This window comes from Leuciscus leuciscus (assembly GCF_965113295.1).
Source record: "Leuciscus leuciscus genome assembly, chromosome: 16".
Lineage (NCBI taxonomy): Eukaryota > Metazoa > Chordata > Actinopteri > Cypriniformes > Leuciscidae > Leuciscus > Leuciscus leuciscus.
In genome coordinates, this window is record NC_138740.1 from 35,176,171 (window position 1) to 35,197,953 (window position 21,783).

The 21,783-nt window shown below is 37.9% G+C and overlaps 1 protein-coding gene across 8 annotated transcripts in view; it reads right to left on the reverse strand.

Annotated features, from left to right (window-relative positions):
- The window catches only part of LOC309478151 (uncharacterized protein), a 70,916-nt gene extending 50,454 nt beyond the window's left edge, over positions 1–20,462 (reverse strand). For 3 of the 8 annotated variants that reach the window (XM_082141733.1, XM_082141732.1, XM_082141735.1), the window contains exons 1-4: positions 16,041–16,153; positions 10,701–10,814; positions 10,473–10,601; positions 301–420 (exon numbers count right to left, since the gene is read on the reverse strand). In XM_082141733.1, the coding sequence (XP_081997859.1) occupies positions 301–420; positions 10,473–10,601; positions 10,701–10,758 (307 nt within the window). In that variant the 5' untranslated portion in view covers positions 10,759–10,814; positions 16,041–16,153. Of the gene's footprint in view, positions 1–300; positions 421–936; positions 5,492–10,472; positions 10,602–10,700; positions 10,815–16,040; positions 16,154–18,044; positions 19,333–19,682; positions 20,176–20,315 lie in introns of those variants that run through there. The other 5 variants (XM_082141728.1, XM_082141730.1, XM_082141729.1 and 2 more) reach the window with 5 other exon arrangements.
- Positions 20,463–21,783: the final 1,321 nt, after the last annotated feature.

Here is a 21,783-nt window from a genome sequence, read left to right on the forward strand (position 1 = left end):
GCAACTCAGATATTTAATTTTTGGTTATCAGGTGCTAAAAGTACTTCTGCAATTATAATATGTCATCAAGTCTTGCCAACTATAGGACCGCAAATGCATTTTCCCCAACTCATCTTAAAATAACAAACTATAAGATACGAAAAACAAGAAATGCATCTATAATACAACTTCTGTGTGACTATAAATGCATTTTCATATCTGTTCCGACTTCCTAGTTAATGTTATTTTACAGCTCCTATAATTTTGTAAATGAGGATTAATAGTCATGATGTTAATAAAGTATCAAGAATGGACACCAACCTATTTGTTCCTCTGTATCTTCATCTTTTATTCTGCAGGATTCTTCCTCAATCTCCATCTTTGCAATAGTATGTCCGTAGTTTCTCCTGGAGTAATTCCTCCTGCTTGCTTCTTCTTCTCCTGTGGGAAGATGGGAATATTCCCCAGCATTTAAACTCTCATGAACGGCTGTGGGAGCTTCACTGACTGAAGGAGTGAATTGTGGTCGTTGTTGCTCATTTGGCAGATGATCATCACACTTATAATCACTCTCAGTTATCATGTTTTCAGTGATTTCATCAAACAGTCATTTAGAAACAATTCCCTGATTACTGAATTTACACAAATGACCAAATTCAAGAGTTCGCATTCACTTGAATCTTCATATTGTGTCGTTACCTGGAGGATCAACGACTGTTTTTATGTTTTATGATAGTTATTCATGAGGCACTTGTTTGTCCTGAGCAGTTAAACTGTCCACTATTCTTCAGAAAAATACTAAATAAAAAACAAAATGAAAATAATGATCCCTCTTTTTTTAAGTTTTTGACATTTTGCAGATTCTGCAAAGGATATGTAAACTTATGACCACAATTGTAGCTGATTTTTGTGTTGCTCTTACATGAGATATGGTTTATTACAGATTTAATCACAATATGGCAGCTATAAAACAAATTTTATTTTAATGAAATGAAATGAAAAACACTTTATTATCCCCAAGAGGAAATTTGCCATGAACCCAATGTTTACACTGACAATATGTTGATCCATAAACAATATATATACATAATCTAAACACTCCCTAAAACACAAGTCCCTATACCTAGCCTTGCATTAATTAAATAACATTCATTTGTTGTTTCACGTTTTAATTAAGGTGGGAATAAAATATTTTTAGAGCGTTTGTACCGTCTTCCAGCGGGCATCAATTCATAATAGGTGTGATGGGTAACCTAAAATGTTATGTTCTTCCCTGTTCATGTACTGACTTTTCCTTTTCCCTATGGTCTTCATTGTTATTTTACCAGGTGTGCAAGCTAAGACTTTGCTTGAACCGGAAGATTACCCAACCATACCATTTCTAATTATGCTCTCCATAACTGCCTGATAAAATAAAACATTATTGTGTGGTCAACGCTGAAAATACATGTGTCAAATTGTATCCACATGAGTCCTTATTATCCATGTGAATACCAATGTACTTGTAGGAACACAACAGGAGGTTCATTCTCATGTTGAATTTAATAGAATTTAGAATTCCTTTTGAAACCCATGAACATACTCCAACAATTTATATGAAGTTCAAACATACAATATATTGCCAAAAGTATTGGGACACCCCATCAAATCATTGAATTTGGGTGTTCCAATCACCTCCATGACCACAGTTGTATAAAATCAAGCACCTAGGCATGCAGACGCTTCTACAAACATTTGTGAAAGAAGGGGTCGCTCTCAGGAGCTCCGTGAATTCAAGCGTGGTACCTTGATAAGTTGCAACCTGTGCCATTCGTGAAATTTCCTCACTACTAAATATTCCACAGTCAAATGTTAGTGGTATTATAACAAAGTGGAAGCAATTGACCGTTCACAAAGACCCGCCCCCTTTAGTTACTGTTGCTATGTCCGACAAGCCACGCCGCTCTCACGCCACAACATGTTCTCACGCAGCGAAAAATACATCGTGGAGACAGAGAGGACACTCAACGCACTGACAGACAGGACAGACCAGGTTACTTTTGATATGAAACAAAGTCTCACCTTTCAAATTTGGTCATTTTTTTAAAGAAATTTAAACAATAAATACTGTTTTGTGGCTCTTTAATGTGTCTGACAGAGATCGCTGTAGAGCCTCTTAAAGCTGCTCGTGAACCGATCATCTCTTCCTTCTAGTTAATTTATAGCATCAAATAAACATGAATGAACAGAAGAAGGAATGTTGTTTAAAGGGGTCGGACATATGCAAACACCATATATAAAAGTGAATTTTGCATCCGATGCCCCTCTTAACCACGGAAAGACGTCAGTACACACCGTTTTTCAAGTTCAAATCCTCCAATGTTAATCTACTAACTCTCCTGAATTCTTTGTCGGACAAAAATGGCGGATTCGGCGGATGGTGGATTATGATTGGTCAGATCGCCTGTCAATCAAACTCCCTGCGAAGGGTCAATTGGGAACAACAGCAACTCAGCCACGAAGTGGTAGGCCACGCAAAATCACAGAGTGGGGTTAGCGCATGTGGAGGCGCACAGTGCACAGAAATCACCAACTTTCTGCAGAGTCAATAGCTACAGACCTCCAAACTTCACATGGCCTTCAGATTAGCTCAAGAACAGTGTGTAGAGAGCTTCATGGTACAGGTTTCTATGGCCGAGCAGCTGCATCCGCCACTGGACTCTAGGGAACTGCAGACGTGTTCTCTGGATTGCCGAGTCTGGGTTTGGTGGTTGCCAGGAGAATGGTTCTTGCCTGACTGTTTTGTGCCAAGTTTGGTGGAGGGGGGATTATGGTGTGGGGTTGTTTTTCAGGGGTTGGGCTTGGCCATTTAGTTCCAGTGAAAGGAACTCTTAATGCTTCAGCATACCAAGACATTTTGGACAATTTCATGATCCCAACTTTGTGGGAACAGTCTGGGGATGTTCCTGTTCCAACATGTCCAACATGACAAAGCAAGGTCCATAAAGACATGGATGAGCGAGTTTGGTGTCGAGGAACTTGATTGGCCTGCACAGAGTCCTGACCTCAACCCGATAGAACACCTTTGGTATGAATTAGAGCAGAGACTGCAAACCAGGCCTTCTCGTCCAACATCAGTGACTGACCTCACATATGCGCTTCTAGAAGAAAGGTAAAAAATTCCCTAAACCTTGTGGAAAGCCTTCCCAGAAGAGTTGAAACTATTTTAGTTGTTATAGTGACAATTCAAACGCAGCGATTGATTACTTCATTCGTACCAGCTAAGAACAGTCTTTTATTAACCTCTATGTCCCAGTCAACCAGTTCACATAGCGACCCCTACAGGGAAACTACAATACTTCAGATAACAGGGCTCCAGACTAACTTTTCCACTGGTTGCACTGGTGCTACCAACTTTCTCAGTTGGTTGCACCAGCATATGATTTGGTCGCACCTTTTTTTTTTTTTTCTACATGCCTGATGAATAGTGGTCTTATTCTGCATACCCTAGTTTTGCACTGATGTAAAAAGACTGACAGAGACACAAGACCTCATGTTAGCAAAATGTTGTAGTCAAATCACAAAAAACTATTAAAAAAACATGTTCTTTAATGTTTGATTATAGCTTCACAGCTGTTCAACCCATTCAACCCATTGTCTCCTTGGTTGCGAATAAATGTCAACTTTAGTAACACATTGCAATTGAATTCAGAGGGGCCAGCTCTTATAGTTGGGCCTCCTGGTCCTCTTTCCTTGGGAGAACCACAGCCTAACATCCTGACTGGCATCATAATCCATCAGTTCTGGCCCCTCAACACTAATTGTAATGAGGTCCTCCACAGTATCAGTATGCAGATTTGCTCTAATGTCTGACTTTATTCTCTTCTGACATGAAAATCCTCTTTCGCACACTGCTGCAGATATTGGCAGCAGCAGCATTATCTTGACCAGGTGCAGAACATTCTGCTCTCGTCATCAGTTGTGTCTGTGTGCTGGCTCGTCCTTTCCACCAGCATCCTTGACCTCCACACTTTGTTTTTTAAAGTATTCAGCAATTGACCTTTTCATTTTTTTATGACTAAGTAACTAAATCCTGAATTCCTAATTGGCGCGTTTCACCATCAGTGTACGTTCGTTAATAAATAAACTGCAAGTGTCTTGCGGAAGAACATTGTAGCCGGAGCTACTTCTCCGTTAATGTCTATGGCGAGTCACGCAGGCACTGGGCAACTCCGCAGCCGAGCCGACCCCGGGATAAAATAGTCAGAATATAAACACTTATTATAGGCGTACCATAGTGATTCAGGATAAGTCAAAAACACGGTTTGGAAAATGGATTCATGATGTACTGAACATAAGTTACGGACTGCAGCAGCTGCTGATACAACGGCGTTCTGTCGCACATGCGTGAATTTAACTGAGTAGTACATGACCATGCACTCGCACAAATGCGACCACATAAAGTTTTAACTCGCACCATTTTGGTCGCAGTCTGGAACCCTGTATAACTTGCATATGACAATGTTTAACAGTGTAGAAGTCTAGGGCGTTACATGAATATCAAATTATTTACTTGTGAATGTGGACTTTGCTCACTTAGATAACTTTGGACAATGCTTTTTCTCATGAGTCCGTTGATGAGATAAAGTGGTGAAACTCTTCCCACATGAGGAGCACTTGTACGGTCTCTCTCCAGTATGAATTCTCTCATGATCTTTCAATGTTCCTGACATAGAGAAACTCTGTCCACAGTGTGAGCACTTGTACGGTTTCTCTCCGGTATGAATTCTCTCATGATCTCTCAAGGTTCCTGACCGAGTGAAACTCTGTCCACAGTGTGAACACTTGTACGGTTTCTCTCCCGTATGAATTTTTTCATGATCTTTCAAGGTTCCTGACCGAGTGAAACTCTTTCCACAGTGTGAGCACTTGTGCGGTTTCTCTCCAGTATGAATTCTCTCATGAGCTTTCATGTCACCTGACTGAGCGAAACTCTGTCCACAGTGTGAGCACTTGTACGGTTTTTCTCCAGTATGAATCCTCTGGTGTGTTTTTAAGTCATTGGATCTAGTAAACTTCTTCCCACAGTCCAAGCACACATAAGGTCTCACACCAGAATGAATAACCTCATGCTGTTTCAAAAATTCGAGCAGTGAAAAACTCTTTCCACAAACAGAACACACATGAGGCTCCAAATCTGCATGAATTTTCATGTGTCTTTTCAGGTGCTCAGCCAAAATAAATGTCTTGTCACACTGATCACAGCTGAATGATCTTTTTCCTGAGTGAATCAGCAGGTGAGTTTTGAGATTACATGCCCATGGGAAGCTCTTTCCACACTGATGGCATGTGAAGGGTTTCTCTCCGGTGTGGATTCTCATGTGCATCTTCCAGCCTGGTTTAGTTTTGAAGCTCTTTCCACACTGAGAGCAGGTGAAAGAACATTTCTTTCCTCTTCTTTGAAGTTTCTTCCTCTTCTTCAGTTTCTGAAACTGATGGTGTTTCACCTCCACTTCACTTTGTTCCATCAGACCTAAAACGAACATATTACATTAGACAAATTCGAGACTTAAATAAAAGTAATCCCTAGTTTAATCCTCTGGGGTCTAAGGTGTTTTGGGGGTCCTTGAGATGTTTTGACATGCCCTGACATTTGTGCTTTATTCAGTTGCTTATATATTAAATGGCAAAGGTGTCATTACACTATATTTAGAGAATTTTTGAGAGAATAATGTTTATGCATGGTTATTGAAAAAAATAAAAAATAAAGTTTCTGAAATAAGGCCACAAAACACATACTAAATATGTGTCCAAAAGACTTTTGACTAATGGATGTTGTCGTCTAGAGTTTTTGCTTCAAAGTGATTTGAAAATCATCCTGCCTAATCATTCACATAAAACAATACATTGATTTTAACTTTGTAAGACACTTTTTGTTTGGAAACGCAATATGCGTGGGGGCGTGAATGATCATGAATAATGCTGTGATTCACACCTGAGAAGACAATGACTCGCATAATGATCCTTTCATTCAGGTGTATCACTAGAGGGTACCACAAGAAAGAATAAAAAAAAAATGTTTATATATATATATATATATATATATATATACACACACACTCACCTAAAGGATTATTAGGAACACCTGTTCAATTTCTCATTAATGCAATTATCTAATCAACCAATCACATGGCAGTTGCTTCAATGCATTTAGGGGTGTGGTCCTGGTCAAGAAAATCTCCTGAACTCCAAACTGAATGTCAGAATGGGAAAGAAAGGTGATTTAAGCAATTTTGAGCGTGGCATGGTTGTTGGTGCCAGACGGGCCGGTCTGAGTATTTCACAATCTGCTCAGTTACTGGGATTTTCACGCACAACCATTTCTAGGGTTTACAAAGAATGGTGTGAAAAGGGAAAAACATCCAGTATGCGGCAGTCCTGTTGGCGAAAATGCCTTGTTGATGCTAGAGGTCAGAGGAGAATGGGCCGACTGATTCAAGCTGATAGAAGAGCAACTTTGACTGAAATAACCACTCGTTACAACCGAGGTATGCAGCAAAGTATTTGTGAAGCCACAACATGCACAACCTTGAGGCGGATGGGCTACAACAGCAGAAGACCCCACCGGGTACCACTCATCTCCACTACAAATAGGAAAAAGAGGCTACAATTTGCACGAGCTCACCAAAATTGGACAGTTGAAGACTGGAAAAATGCTACCTGAGCATTGTTTCTGACCATGTCCATCCCTTTATGACCACCATGTACCCATCCTCTGATGGCTACTTCCAGCAGGATAATGCACCATGTCACAAAGCTCGAATCATTTCAAATTGGTTTCTTGAACATGACAATGAGTTCACTGTACTAAAATGGCCCCCACAGTCACCAGATCTCAACCCAATAGAGCATCTTTGGGATGTGGTGGAACGGGAGCTTTGTGCCCTGGATGTGCATCCCACAAATCTCCATCAACTGCAAGATGCTATCCTATCAATATGGGCCAACATTTCTAAAGAATGCTTTCAGCACCTTGTTGAATCAATGCCACGTAGAATTAAGGCAGTTCTGAAGGCGAAAGGGGGTCAAACACAGTATTAGTATGGTGTTCCTAATAGAGCTGAAACAACTAATCGATTTAATCGATTATTAAAATAGTTGTCAACTAATTTAGTCATCGATTAGTTGCTAAATAACTTTTATTTGCCATAAGCGGCTCATTTCGTGCATATTTTAAATCTGCGGTGACCAAAGTGTGGCAGTAATGAGCCACCGGAGGTTTTACTCAGCCAGTACAGCAGGAGAAGTAGCGAATAGCCGGCCTTGTTTTATGTCACGTGCTTCCCGCACAGCGTCTCTGCAGCATTCAGCGAGATGGCAGAGGCAGGCGGCAGTGGAGTAAGCTCGAGAAAGAAAAAGGAAAAAAGCGGAAGATAAAACTAATCAGTTTAGGATATAGCACAAGATTTGTCAACAAAGAAAACATTTCATCACTGGAGAGGTTTTTTTTCGACACCATCGTATCAATTGATTTTGATTAATATGCGCGAGGGAGAGAGAGTGCAAGACGTCGCTCGGGTGAGTGCGCGCGCGCAGCCGGGGCCCTCTCTCTGCTTGTTCTTATATATGCCCTGTTAAACTGACAGGACTTAAAAACACATGCAAATGATACACTTTCACTCTATGATGGTTAAACTCTGCAATTTATTATTTTTTCTCGGAACTAATGTTTTGGTAGGAACGAAAGTTTACATCGTATGTTTCTCCGGAATCAGCCAGCGCGAAGGACGTCTATATTCCGATTGGTTGCTGGCGTTTGCCGCTGAACCGCGTCATAGCTCATTACCATAAAGTTGAGCTACTTTCAACTTTCTGATTGATTTCACAGCATAAGCTATAAAGCTGTTTCCCAGGTATAAGATGTGTGTTTACAGGAAAAAATAAAATAAAATGCAATTTACTGCAACTGTATTCTGTTTTATTCTTATTCTTCGTGAAAATATGTTCTGCAAGATTCCTTAATAAGCTTTGTTCGGGATGTTAAACTACTTTAGGAGACCTAAGGACTGCCATGGTGAAAACATTATTTGAAATCTCCTTGTGAAATTTGCTAGAGTACGTATGGGTCAGTGTTTTGATTGCAGAAGAGTTTGACAAAGGATTACTAACACATAATAAAACACAACTCCAGGTATGTTTTTGATGAGGATTTGACAATGCAAAATGGTTAAAATCTCTAAAAAGTCTATGTTGAATGATAAAGACCCTTTGTTAATAATTTACTTGGGAAAAAAATGGGCAAAACTAAAATATAAGTACATAAACCGATTAATCGATTAATCGTACAAATAATCGTCCGATTAATCAATTATCAAAATAATCGTTAGTTGCAGCCCTAGTTCCTAATAATCCTTTAGGTGAGTGTGTGTGTGTGTGTGTATATATATATATATATATATATATATATATATATTCTCTACAGAATTAGTTCAAAGTTAGAGTTGGAATCATCGTGAAAAATGATATGCCATAATGCATGCAAATTGTATAATATCCAAGGTAAACATTTCTAGTAATTGTGCAGTTAATTCTCATACTGTATTTTCAGAAAGTTTTGGAATATGTATCCTCTCCCCAAAGTTGTCACTAATAAAACACATTAATGAGAAGGCTTATATTCACCTTGTAAATATATTTTTTTGCTATTTTATTAAAAAGTTTACAATTACAACAACAATTACAATTTTAATAATATTTCAAGTGTAATCTTTCTTTGTAAAAAGTATACATTTTGTCATTCATATTTCAAAGTTACGGATTCATTAGTTTGAATATTAGAACAAACACTATAATAACATCTTAGTTGATAATTCACTATACCTACTTTATTTTTGACAAAACATCCCATACTATATATTTAACATATGAGCAGAAATTGGCAAACAAAAGCTTATTTGATGTGGCAGTAGTCTTTTTTTTCAGTAAAAACTTTATAATCTATCCAAAACTAATCAACGAAATCTTGTATAAACATTCAGATTTCGTCTGTAACATTGTTTTTATGATATATTAGCTTATAAATGTTAATTTACAGTTTAATACGTTGCTTATACAAATTTTATTTCAATATATTTCAGTCGATTTTTACTCATCTCAGTATAGCAATATAAAGCTAAACTAATAGATGTGTTCATGTAAAAATAACATGTTTACTAATGTAAGTGCGAGTGTGAATGAACGGCACAGATGCGCGCTGTTGTTTACTACATCTGTGCAGTTCATTCATTCACACACAGACACGCGATTCATATTTAAACAATCTTTTTGTGGTTTACAGACACTATTCCATATCGCGATTAGAATAAAGCACTTAAGAATAAAGAACTTACTATTCACAATCCTCAGCTGGATCCGTTGCTCCTCGAAGTGAAACTAAACCAGCACTTCTGTGGTAAATTTCCCAGGATTTTTATTACAATAGTATTTCTCACAGCGTAGCAAGACGACGCAAAGTACATTAATCTGATTAAACTTGATGTGTTTTATCGAGTTGATGTGGGCGTTGACAGGTTTGCATGGATTGCCTCAGATCATTTGCGTTTGAATAGCGTACGCTCTCCATATGCGTGTTCACATTAGCAGATAATGAGCTGAAATGAGAACGACTGACATCTCTCTCTCTTTTCATACAGATTACATAAACAGAGAATATTTATTTTAATTAAATTACTTCATTTAAAAGAAGAGAATTCAAGTTTTATAAAGACATATCTCTCGTGCCTGTGTGACTGAGTATTCGCTGAGTTAGTTCATTTTCGGACGCGTTTAAGAATGGACTTCACTGACAGAGAAAAGGCAGAACTCGCATTATGTTTATTTTTCTTTATTTGGCGAAAAACACAACATTTTGTTTTTATTGTGAGTATACACAAAAAAAAAAGTCACTTAAAGGTGCATTGCGCAACTTTTCATGTTAAAAATACCCGTTTTCTAACCCATACATGCTTAAACAATTGCCTGATGGGCTGAATGAGCCCTTCTCTGATCACTGCGATTGTCTCTATAATCCTGTACAGTAAAATAAATAAGAGGGATTCGGGTCGGAATTTGAGACTGGGCGTGACGTCATGCGCGTTCACGGCACACTCACCTGGCTATGTCTGGCAGGTTTGTGTATTCGACGCCATTCTCCGTAGAAGATGGATTCTAAGAGACCGGCTTGTAGTTCATTTCAAACACCAACGCAAACTCCACGTAAGATAAAAAAAAAGAGAACTTTTGTTGTTGCAGTTTCGCTTGCCGCCAGAGGGGGCATAGTTCTGCAAAAACTCAGAGACTTGCGCAATGCACCTTTAACAGGATCGAATGATGTACAACACTTATAAAAATCAACAGAGTATTTTGAGTCTCTTTTGCACTGATAAGAAAAAAAGCGAGCTCGTCGCGCCGGCGCAACAGCCGACCCCAGAGGGTTAATAGCAGTTATTAATGAAGTATCAAGAATGGACACCAACCTATTTGTTCCTCTGTATCTTCACATTTTATGCTGCAGGGTTCTTCCTTAAACTCCATCTTTTGAGTGTTTTGTTGAGGTTTTTGAAACTGATGGAGTTTCTCCACCACTTCACATTGTTCCATCAAACCTAAAATGAACATATTACATTAGACAATTCAAGACTGAAATAACAGTAATCCGTAGTTTAATAGCAGTTATTAATGAAGTATCAAGAATTGACACCAACCTATTTGTTCCTCTATATCTTCATCTTTTATTCTGCAGGGTTCTTCCTTAAACTCCATCTTTACAATAGTATGTCAGTAGTTTCTCCTGGAGTAATTCCTCCTGCTTGCTTCTCCTGTGGGAAGATGGGAATATTCCCCAGTATTTTAACATGTCAACAGCTGTGTGTTCATTCAACAGATACTTAACATTTTTGCATATTAGACTAGCCATAAGCTTTGTTTACACGTTCGCCTGATACAGCTGAGAGAAAACATACAGTTAAACTATAGTGTAGTGTGTCATTCCTGGGATTCAGTGCCTTTTGTGTCCTTAGTATATATCATGACCTTACTGCCTTAAAATGTTGAACAATATACATTTTAAAGCTGTCTTAGAGGCCATTCACATGTCACGTCTTTTGTGCGCTCAAACAGAGAGCGCAACGTCGCAGCACGCTCGTTTTTTCCAGGCGCGTCTACACCGTGGAGAGATGAAAAAAATCTGAATCAGAATACCTGCAGTAACTGCCGTATTTTAATCAGAGGTCATCGCAGGTCATGTGACAAGAACTGAGCTTAGCCCTTTCCGTAACACTGAAAGCTCAGCCGAGATGGATGAACAGATGATCATAGGCCTGTGTATCCCAATTTCATGATTACTTGCATGAAATTACAACACTTACAATACATGATTTTTTGGGGTATATCAGTAATGATTCTCTCTAATGTATATATTTTCTTCAATTATTAAATTTATTTTAACAATTATAATAAAGATTTTTTGCATGTCCCTCAATTTATTGTCCACACTGTTATTTTTGATTACTTTCCCTTTAAATGAAAGTTGGAAAATTTTAATTAAAAGACATATCATAAAGCAGTCATCTCTTCTTTGGAGGAAAAACAAACTCGGTTATTTTAATTGTCTATTTTTCCAATGTTAATGTGGTCAACTTTAGTATGTCCACCATGCTAAGGGAAAAAATGAAAAAAGTTAGTAGAAAGGTCCTATTTTAAAAATTAACCTGTTTTAACCATTTCCCGCATTGAGGTCACTACAGCGGACAGCTATTCAAAAAGCATGTTCTTGCATGGGTTTTGATTGCATAGTTGTACATCAACCTCTACAGTGGACCCTAGTGCATCATCCTATCCATTGCCACCAAGTGGAAAGACATTGCATGTCGATTTTATTTTCCTTCAAACCAAGATGGCCGATGGCTAGTCAGAAATGCCAAGTTGCTCCGGAATATCCATCCATTGTAATCCATGTAATGCATTACTTTACTCGTAACATCAAAAAGTAATCTGATTATGTAACACGTTACTTATAACGGATTACTTCACTCGTAACATCAAAAAGTCATTCCGATTACATAATGCGTTACTTGTAATGCATTACTTTAAATATTATAATAATAATTTTGTTCAGTTAGAGAACAGACACAACAATTAAAAACTGAACGTGTCTGCTCAATTCAGCGTGAGCTGAACGAGAGTCACAGCACTGATCTGCAGCAGGAGTCAGATTTCACCTCCCTTCGCCTCACTCTTGACTGACAAGATTTGGTTTCAAAGCGAAATGAAAAAGTCCCTATTTAAGCGAGTTTGGCATTGTACTGCTTTGTTGTTGTGTTTTTCATTAAGAATATTAATTAAAGGTACAATATGCAAGAATTTTTGCCGCTAGAGGGCGCTACATTCCAAACAACAACAACGGCGTAGCTTGATGACGATGTGAAGGAGCGTGGAATGATGGGAACTGTCGTTTTAAACTCCACCGTGGATGTAAATCAGTCAGACGGGAATCGAAAAATCATTATTTTTATAAATGTTGCGTTTAATGACATGCTTTTTGTGGCGAGGGGGGCGTGGTTCAGCGCGGTCTGTGATGGGAGAGAAAAGAGACGAGCAAGTAGGTCGAGTGCAAATGCACCTGTGTCTTATTGCAGTGATCGGCGTGGAGAGACCGCTTATAAGCCGCGCTGGAACGAGAGAGAGACTGGAGAGAAAATTGGACGCAGAGGAAGAAAACCGGTGGATCCAAGCTCTCATTTTTGAACTGTTTTGTGCCGTCGCGGTTGCCACGGTGAATGCGCGTTGTGCGCGGCTTTTGTTTGTTTTGCTTTATTTTAATAAAGTACGAGTCCCAGTCACGACGACGCGTCTTCTTCCTTCCTGACTCTTAAACCTCATCACACTTTTATTTCATTAAAATGAATTAACTGCAAGAAAAGTAAGGTTTAATACTTCATAGATGTTACTGTATTTGTTGAATTCATTGTTGTGATAACGCTGCACAGTTTTACATGTTCTAAACAATTGTTGTAAAAGTACATTCGAACATGCCCACATCATTTGCCAAAATACTGATTCATCTTTATGTATAACACATGCTATATTTATTTACATGGCCATAAACACCAGACGTGATAAACAATGTCAATAAACTAAACACAAATCTAAAGCAATAATACTTTCCTTACATAAACATAACTATTACCGAATGCTACATTTGGAAAATATAAAATTAAGCATGCTTTGTCGACAGAACCAGCTGCAATCGGTAAAGAATAATTGTGTCCCATAACGACTGCAAGAAACAAGCTAAAGTTTGTAGCTTGATAGACGCTACAACTACAACTTTCGCATTTGTCCAGGACTCCACGCAGTACGAGCGGAAACCGAGGGTAACGCGGATATGACGCAATTGACTGGCGACTCCCAGCTCCCCCCTGCTCTAACGCCCCGTTTCCTTGGTTAAAATCGCAATTTTCTCACGATTTAAAAATAGTTGGAAACATTTGGGATATTGTAAGTAATCAACTTAACAAAATATATAACACTGGCCTTGAGATTTTGGGATATTTTAATGCAAAATTCTTACATATTGTACCTTTAAGCCACCAAGGAATTGCCGCTCCCGAATTGGTGCAAATTTGAAAGTAAAATGATGAATGCCTGTGCAGCAGTGAGCATTTTTAGCCTGGTTAAAACCAGACCATTCTCAGTAGTAACTGAGTTATGGTCTGGCAAAGCTCCATAGACAAATCATTTCCAAAGGGGCGTCACCAACGGACGTCGCTCAAATGCCTCTAGGCGCAATTGGATAGACCTAAAACTCCAAAAACCAATCAGAGCGATCGTCATGTGTAAAGCCATATGCTGCGTCCCAATTCGCCTATGTTACACTACGCCATAAAAGTATACTCTTTTTGTGAAGAAAATGTATTTACTTTTGAATGTGTAGCAAAAAAGTAGGCAACTTTTGGACATACTACTTCATCATCTTTATCGTACGGATCTGTCGCGTGCATCCCGTCATGTAAACTGCCCTGTCAATCATCTTGTCACAGTTAAAATCCTCTATTAAATCTAATTTAATTTCCTACCGTTTCGGAGAGAAATGTAGTAGCACGTTCATCTGCCAGTGGGTCTTTCATGGAGACTGTCCTCATGTGTTTGCAATTTGAATATAATAATGCTGCATTTAAAAGTTGGTGCGCTTCACCAACGGAGTGGACGTCGCTCAAATGCCTCTGGGCACAATTGGATAGGCTAGACCTAAAACCAATCAGAGCGATCGTCATCGTGTAAAGCCCGCCTCAACGTTTCTGATTGGTGCCACGATTTCCACGGCATGGAAATGGCCTTGAATGAGCTCTTTGCCAGACTACTTGCAGAGCAAATCTAAATTTGCCGGAAGTTGTCTGGGTTTTCCCAGGCTAGAGCATTTTACTTTCGCTTTCAAATTAGCTCAAGTGAAGCATGTTACTTGTAATGCATTACTTTACTCCTTACATCAAAAAGTAATCTGATTGCGTTATGCATGTTACTTGTAATGCGTTTCCCCAAACACTGCTCATTAATTTCAGATGAGACTGAAAAGACCTCTTCTGATCTCTAGGTTTTCTGATAAGAGAGCTAGAAATGTGTCCATCTTGAACATAATCTGAATGGATCAGCTAATAAGGGTAAATAGACACACTCTGGTACTCTGGAGGGAGCATCTGAATTGGGTTTCCACAGTTGTATCTTGACAGGTTGTATAGATCTCCTTGAATCACGTCTTTATGTTCTGATATCAAAGATATGCGAATGCGAAGTTGTATGAAATTCAATTGCGTTTGCAATATTTCGCATATCTATTTTTTGTATATATTTTAGTTGTCACACGATTTTCTATCATTTTATTAATTGTTTTTTTGAATACACACAATTTTGCTATTATTACTGTATTATGTTTTAGTACAATATCTTCTTCAGTTAAAACCATAAACAAATACTGTCCACTCAAGTGGACATCTGAAAATCTATTTGAAAAATATGTGTAAAAAAATTCAATAATGCCCTAAGAGCAATAAAAACACAAAGAAAAAAAATCCTGATTGAGGTTGTCATATTTTACATTCATGCATGAAAGGGTTAAAGCAACTCATGCAACTCTTTATTTGATAAACCTTCTACGGCATGTTAGCTTATTTTTGCTAAGACATGGTGCAATGGCTGATTTTAGGTTTGTAAAAAAAAAAAAAGTTGAGTGAAAACATGTTGCAAAGTTTACATGGTACAATGACTGGTAGGCTACTGTTTTCATTATTGCTTGACACAAATTTCACGACTTCAATTCAATTCTTGTGATTTGATTCCGATCTTGAGTCAATATCAATTAATTTGGATAAATATTAAGGTACAGTAGATACATGTTATTTTTTCTCAAGAAAAAACATTTGTATCATTATTAAACGTTAAAAATATAAACTCAAATTCAATATAATGCGTTTTTTTTATAAGAACAACGTTAATATATTTTAATGATATAGCCTAAGTAAAACTATAATAAATATGTAATACAGTGCACAGATTTAGCAAAATACTCCTCTCTATGGCTAATTTTACGTACTATGGTCATCAAATGGCATTTCCTGAGGTAAATGTAATATGTGACATTGTTCTCGTTTTATTGACCTCTTTCCGAGGTTGAAAAACACTGATTAATACATTTCGGTAAGTTGTACTGTATCCTTCAACATACCTACTGTTGATTCGTGTTTATTTTCTATTAACTAGTAGTAAAGAGTAAGAGATAATCGGTTCACGTGCTGCTTGATCTGAGACGTTACAGCGAAACCAAACCGGTATTTATTGTTTGAATTTCGTAATAAAATTGACAGAATCGAAGAGCTGAGAATTAGTTTGAACGGCCCAGCCGGCGTTTCCCACGCACTTTTAGACGCGACATGTTGTGAACAGCCAGAAAAGCTCCGTTTCTCTCATCATCACCATCTCTCTCCAAACTACTGCACACATACGGAAATTATAAATGAGTTTGAATTGTTACAACATAAAAACTAACTCACGTTAGACTCCAGCTGGAAATTTCACCAAGATGTTTTACTTGTGGGTTGTGGCTGAGGGAACACTATTCGTCTTCATATATTGTTGGATTCTTCTTCTTCTTGTACGGTTTAATGGCGGTTGACAAGCCAACTTTTGGTGTATTACCGCCATCAACTGGACTGGAGTGTGAAGCATCTCATAACAAAAACATAACAAGGGGATTTAATTTAATTTAAATAACACATTTAATTTGCAACTCCTCTGTTACCGCTATGGTCCAGGTGCACACGAGACCCATACCACTTTTAAATTTAACTCAACTTACTCATAGTCATCGCCCCGCTACAATAAACTCACATCGCATACACACGCATTCATATACATTAAAATATTTTTACCAGTTAGTAAATTGGTTGTGTGATATTGGTCAAGTATAGGTCTCTGCAGGACAGTAATAGGAGTTACCAGATCAGTGGGCGAGGCCATAAACAGGGGTGTTTTCGACTGTGTTAATGGATTTGCCCACGTCACAGTTTGGGTAGGGTTTAGGGGTGGTGTCGGCTGAAGGGCATCATTTTCATTGCATGATTTATAAACACCCACCAGTTTGAAAACACCCACAAATTTAGAAACACCCACTTTTGTTCCGCAGAGACTGGTAGCGAGGGCTATTTATCAGCATCTCCGCAATAATGGCGCCACCGGAGCGTTGTATTAATGTTAATTTATGTCTTAAAAGAATATCACGTGATGTTGGTATGCATTTTATGGGTTTATTTATGTTTGATGTTGATTATGGGTGCGAGTTTTTGTTGTACTTGAGCATCGTGAAATTTCATACTGCCCCTGGTTTTTGTGAATGGTTGACTCCAATAGGGGATGTATTAAAGAGTGTTTGAATACTCATTCATGCACGGTCTATCGGTAGGCCAATGCAATTCAAACTGTTTTTTTCCATCTGTGAGTATTGTGGATACGTGTTAACATTTAATAATTTTTTTTTTTACTTAATATTTTTGCCGGTGAAAGAGTTGATTATTTCTGTAGTTTTCCTCACTTGTATATATACTGTATTTCCCCTCTGTGAAACCGTGTATTGTGGATACGTGTTAACATTTTTGCTATTTTTTTGTTTATTGAATATTTTTGCCAATGCAAGAGTTGATTATTTTTGTAGTTTTGGAATCACTTGTATATACTCCACACCTCTAACACCATCTTTTGCACCATAGTGCATTTTGCGAGTTGGGCCATAATTTTTATTTTTTTCATCTTGGACAATAACACGGCCAGGAAATGGGCCAGGATGTTGATTTCAGACAAACAATTAGAAAATTAGTCAGATTTAAAAGGGAACTTATGTTCCTTTTAACAAGATAAAATATACACCTCAGGTGTCCCCAGAATGTGTATGTGAAGATTCAGCTCAAAATACCCCCCAGATAGTTTATTATACCATGTTGTAAATGCACATTTTTGAATGGAAGGAAAACAAGCTGTTTTCATTCATATATCTTCAAATGCAAATGAGCTGCTCCTTCCCAAGAAGAGGGCGGAGCCTTCACAACCCGTGTTTCTGATACACTGCCAAAAACTAAAACATCTGTTTTGACTGTTTGATTATCATCTCTATCAAGGTCATAATCACGTGGCATTACAGTTCTTCACTATTATCTGCATGCGTTTTAAAGCCGTATCAGTCTACATTTTTAGAAATATGGTTTTCTGAGAACACACATCTGAAGCACGAGCACAGAAAGCTGGATGTCAGACGTCAGTATTAAACTAAGCTCTCTTTCAGGACTTACTGTGCTTAAAATGTCAAATACACACAAGGTTATGCCAACAACATGCAAAGTTCTCATAAACAGTCAGTTATTTCTGTGTAAACAGCAGGGAAAGAAATCGCATGAGTATATAAGATCTGTATAGTAAAGTGAAAGCCGAGTAATATACAGTTCCTACTACAATATCTTCTGCTAATATGAATCAAACAACAAAAGAAAAACACTCACTGCTTTTGATTGAAATTTTTTTATAGCTTTAATAAGAATACATTTCTTACTTGAATCCTGCTGTTACATGCTCTGGCAAGGAGAAAAACATGGAGGACTGTGTTCAGCTCACTGAGGGAAGGGGCTATGGTAAATAGACCCTATAATAATGGTGTGACATCACACAAGCTAGAGTGTGACATCACACAAGCTAGAATCTGCAAATGGCTTGTTCTGAAACACTGCTTATGATTTATGGGGATTAAAAAAAGGAGTGGGTGGATTTTAACCATTATAGGGTGGTTGTGTACACACACTGCTGACACACATTTATGTTCAAACACCATGTAAAAGTGAATTTTGCATAACAGGTCCCCTTTAAATGAAGTCATTCTGATGAAATTCAACCTTTTGCCAAATCTGAATATCAAATAATTTTCTTTGATGGATCTGAATGTGAACTTTGCTCACTTACACAACTTTGGGCAATGCTTTTTCATATGAGTTCGTTGACCAGATAATTGGCTGAAACTCTTCCCACATAAAGAGCACTGGTGCGGTTTCTCTCCAGTGTGAATTCTCTCATGATCTTTCAAGGATGATAAATGAGCAAAACTCTGTCCACAGTGTGAGCACTTGTACGGTTTCTCTCCGGTATGAATTCTCTGGTGTGATTTTAAGTCACCGGATCTAGTGAAGTTTTTCCCACAGTCCAAGCACACATGAGGTCTCACACCAGTATGAATACTCTGGTGAATTTTTAAATATTGGAGTTGTGAAAAACTCTTTCCACAATCAGAACACAGGTGAGGCTCCACATCTGCATGAATTTTCATGTGTCTTTTCAGTTCCGCTTTTAAAATAAATGTCTTGTCACACTGATCACAGCAGAATGATTTTTTTCCTGAGTGAAAGAGCAGATGAGTTTTGAGACTACTTTCCCATGAGAAGCTCTTTCCACACTGATGGCATGTGAAGGGTTTCTCTCCGGTGTGGATTCTCATGTGCATCTTCAAGCTTGATTTAGTTGTGAAGCTCTTTCCACACTGATGGCATGTGAAGGGTTTCTCTCCGGTGTGGATTCTCATGTGCATCTTCAAGCTTGATTTAGTTGTGAAGCTCTTTCCACACTGATGGCATGTGAAGGGTTTCTCTCCGGTGTGGATTCTCATGTGTTTCTTTAAGCTTGATTTAGTTTCAAAGCTCTTTCCACACTGAGAGCAGATGCAAGAACATTTCTCTCCTTTTCTTTGAGTGTTTTGTTGAGATTTCTGAAACTGATGGAGTTTCTCCTCCACTTCACTTTGTTCCATCAGACCTAAAACGAACATATTGCATTTCAAGATTAAAATAAAAGTAAGTAACAGTAAAGTAAAAGTAACAGGTGCATTTTCCCTAATTCATCTTAAAATTACACAAACTATAAGATATTATATGAGCTGTAAAATAACAGCAACTAGGAACAGATATGAATATACAAGATGAGTTTGGGAAAATGCATACAATACAACGCTGTGCCAATAAATCCATTTTCCCAAACGCATCTTGTATTTTCATATCTGTTCCTAGTTGCTGTTATTTTACAGCTTATATAATTGTGTAAATTAGGATGTATAGTCTTAATGTTCTTAAGCGGTTATTAATAAAGAAACAAGAATGGACACTGACCTATTTGTTCCTCTGTATCTTCATCTTTTATTCTGCAGGATTCTTCCTCAAAATCCATCTTTACAATAATATGTCAGTAGTTCCTCCTGGAGTAATTCCTCCTGCTTGCTTCTTCTCCTGTGGGAAGACATGCATGTTTAACAGTATTTGAATAGGTCAATAGCTGTGTGATGCTTAGGCTAACCTTTTTAGCATATTAGCCTAGCCGTAAGCCTTGTTTACACTTTCGCCTGATACAGCACCATTTAAACTGTATAGTGACTCTCCGCCCTCTAGTGATGAGAACACAAATCCTAGCTACATATGCTTCATATTTAAGATATTAAATGATTTGTAGATTATATAGATAACGGTTTCATGAAAACATTTGCGATTGGTTTGTAAACGGTATTAGTATACATGTTCGGGCTGTTCTTGATGCATTTACACCGTTCTGACCGGCAGGTGTCGCCAGCGTGCGGCGCTTCCAAAGAGTGAATCATTCAAAAAGTGTAAACTCACTTCGAAAGAGTGTTTATTCGGTGTACAAAACCTCCGTTTCTCCCATCATCACAACTTCTCTCCAGGCTGCAGCGCACAACAGTTTATTATAAATGAGTATGAATTGTTATGACAACATAAAAACTAACTCACTTTATAGACTCCAGCTGAAGATTTCACCAAGACGTTTTACTTGTGGCCAAAGAGTCAGTATAAGTTCTTTGTTGTGGCTGAGGGAACACCATTTGTCTTCCTCTGTTGTAGGATTAATGGCGGGTTGTGAAGTTACTAACCACACAGTCTGCCATCTACTGTGCTGGAGTGAGAAGAGAATTCAGTCTATATAAGGCTGAGTTCCTTTATACCACATTCTAACATTATTATAGCGCTAAAATCAGCAACAATTCTCTCCTCATTTCCCCCATTTACATTCAGTTGTTGTACTGAGCGTTTCTCACACCTTCATCACTCTGTGATCTTCATCACCCCTCGGAAAGGTTGCACACCCTCCACCATCCCTTTTATCCTTCCTCATTAACATGGGACTTAACTGCAGCTTCACTGCATTGAGTCTAAAATCAATTACAGTTGTTATTGTCTGTATATTTGTACTAAGATTTTGACTTTTTACAATAAAACTGAGCATGCCCATCAAAAAAAACATTTATTGTAGGCTATTTAAATATATATATAGCCTGTATTGGAAAGATATGTTTAAAATATATGAGTCACACACAGACTGTCAACATACTCTCAACAGGTAAATGATTTCTCTTCTAAAATGTCTATAAATTATAACTTTAAAAATTGTAACTGGTTTCCTACCAATCATGTATTTTTCTCTTTTTAGTTTAACAGAACATGTAAGTGTGAGCAGCTCTGTTCAGTTAATAGTCCAGTCATTTTATGAAAAAAGGTTGAACAAATTGCAACAGAAGCAAACTCAAATGATTTTGTATCCTCATATGTCCTGAGTAAGGAGAAAAAAGACATAAAGGCTGCATGGTTTCTAAAGTACTTCTTCCTGCCTCTATAATGCTCATGGGTAGCCTAAATGGGTTCCATGCATACCTTAACATTAAGTATTTTACTGTTATGTGTCAACAAGATTCAACAAGACATGTTCACCTGACTAGACCCAATGTCTAGACCTGTTGTGGTATTTATGCAAATTAGCACATACGTAATTAGATTATGCACCGTTTGTCCATGTTAACAAACAATTTCAAAAAACGTGTAATACATTTTTTGTTTGTCTTGATGTAAGTAATCAACTCAGTAATTTTCATGGTGATATCTAAAGGTAATTTTTTTTTACCCTATTCACGTGATTAAAAGAATGAATAGGCTATATTTGGGTCTTTTTCGAAACTTTCCCCTAATGGGATTCTTCGGGGCTTTTTTTTTTTCCTTACTCAGGACATATGGAGGATACAAAATCAGTTGAGTTTGCTTCGGTTGCAATTTGTTCAAGGTTGACCCCCATTTTGGCTTAAAATGACTGGACTACAAGGATACTCATCTTCTCTTCTCCACACGGCAAGTAACAGAGATATGGAATTTATGGTCCATATTGTTAGATTTTTTTTAAATGATTACTTTATCCCTTAACACACCCATT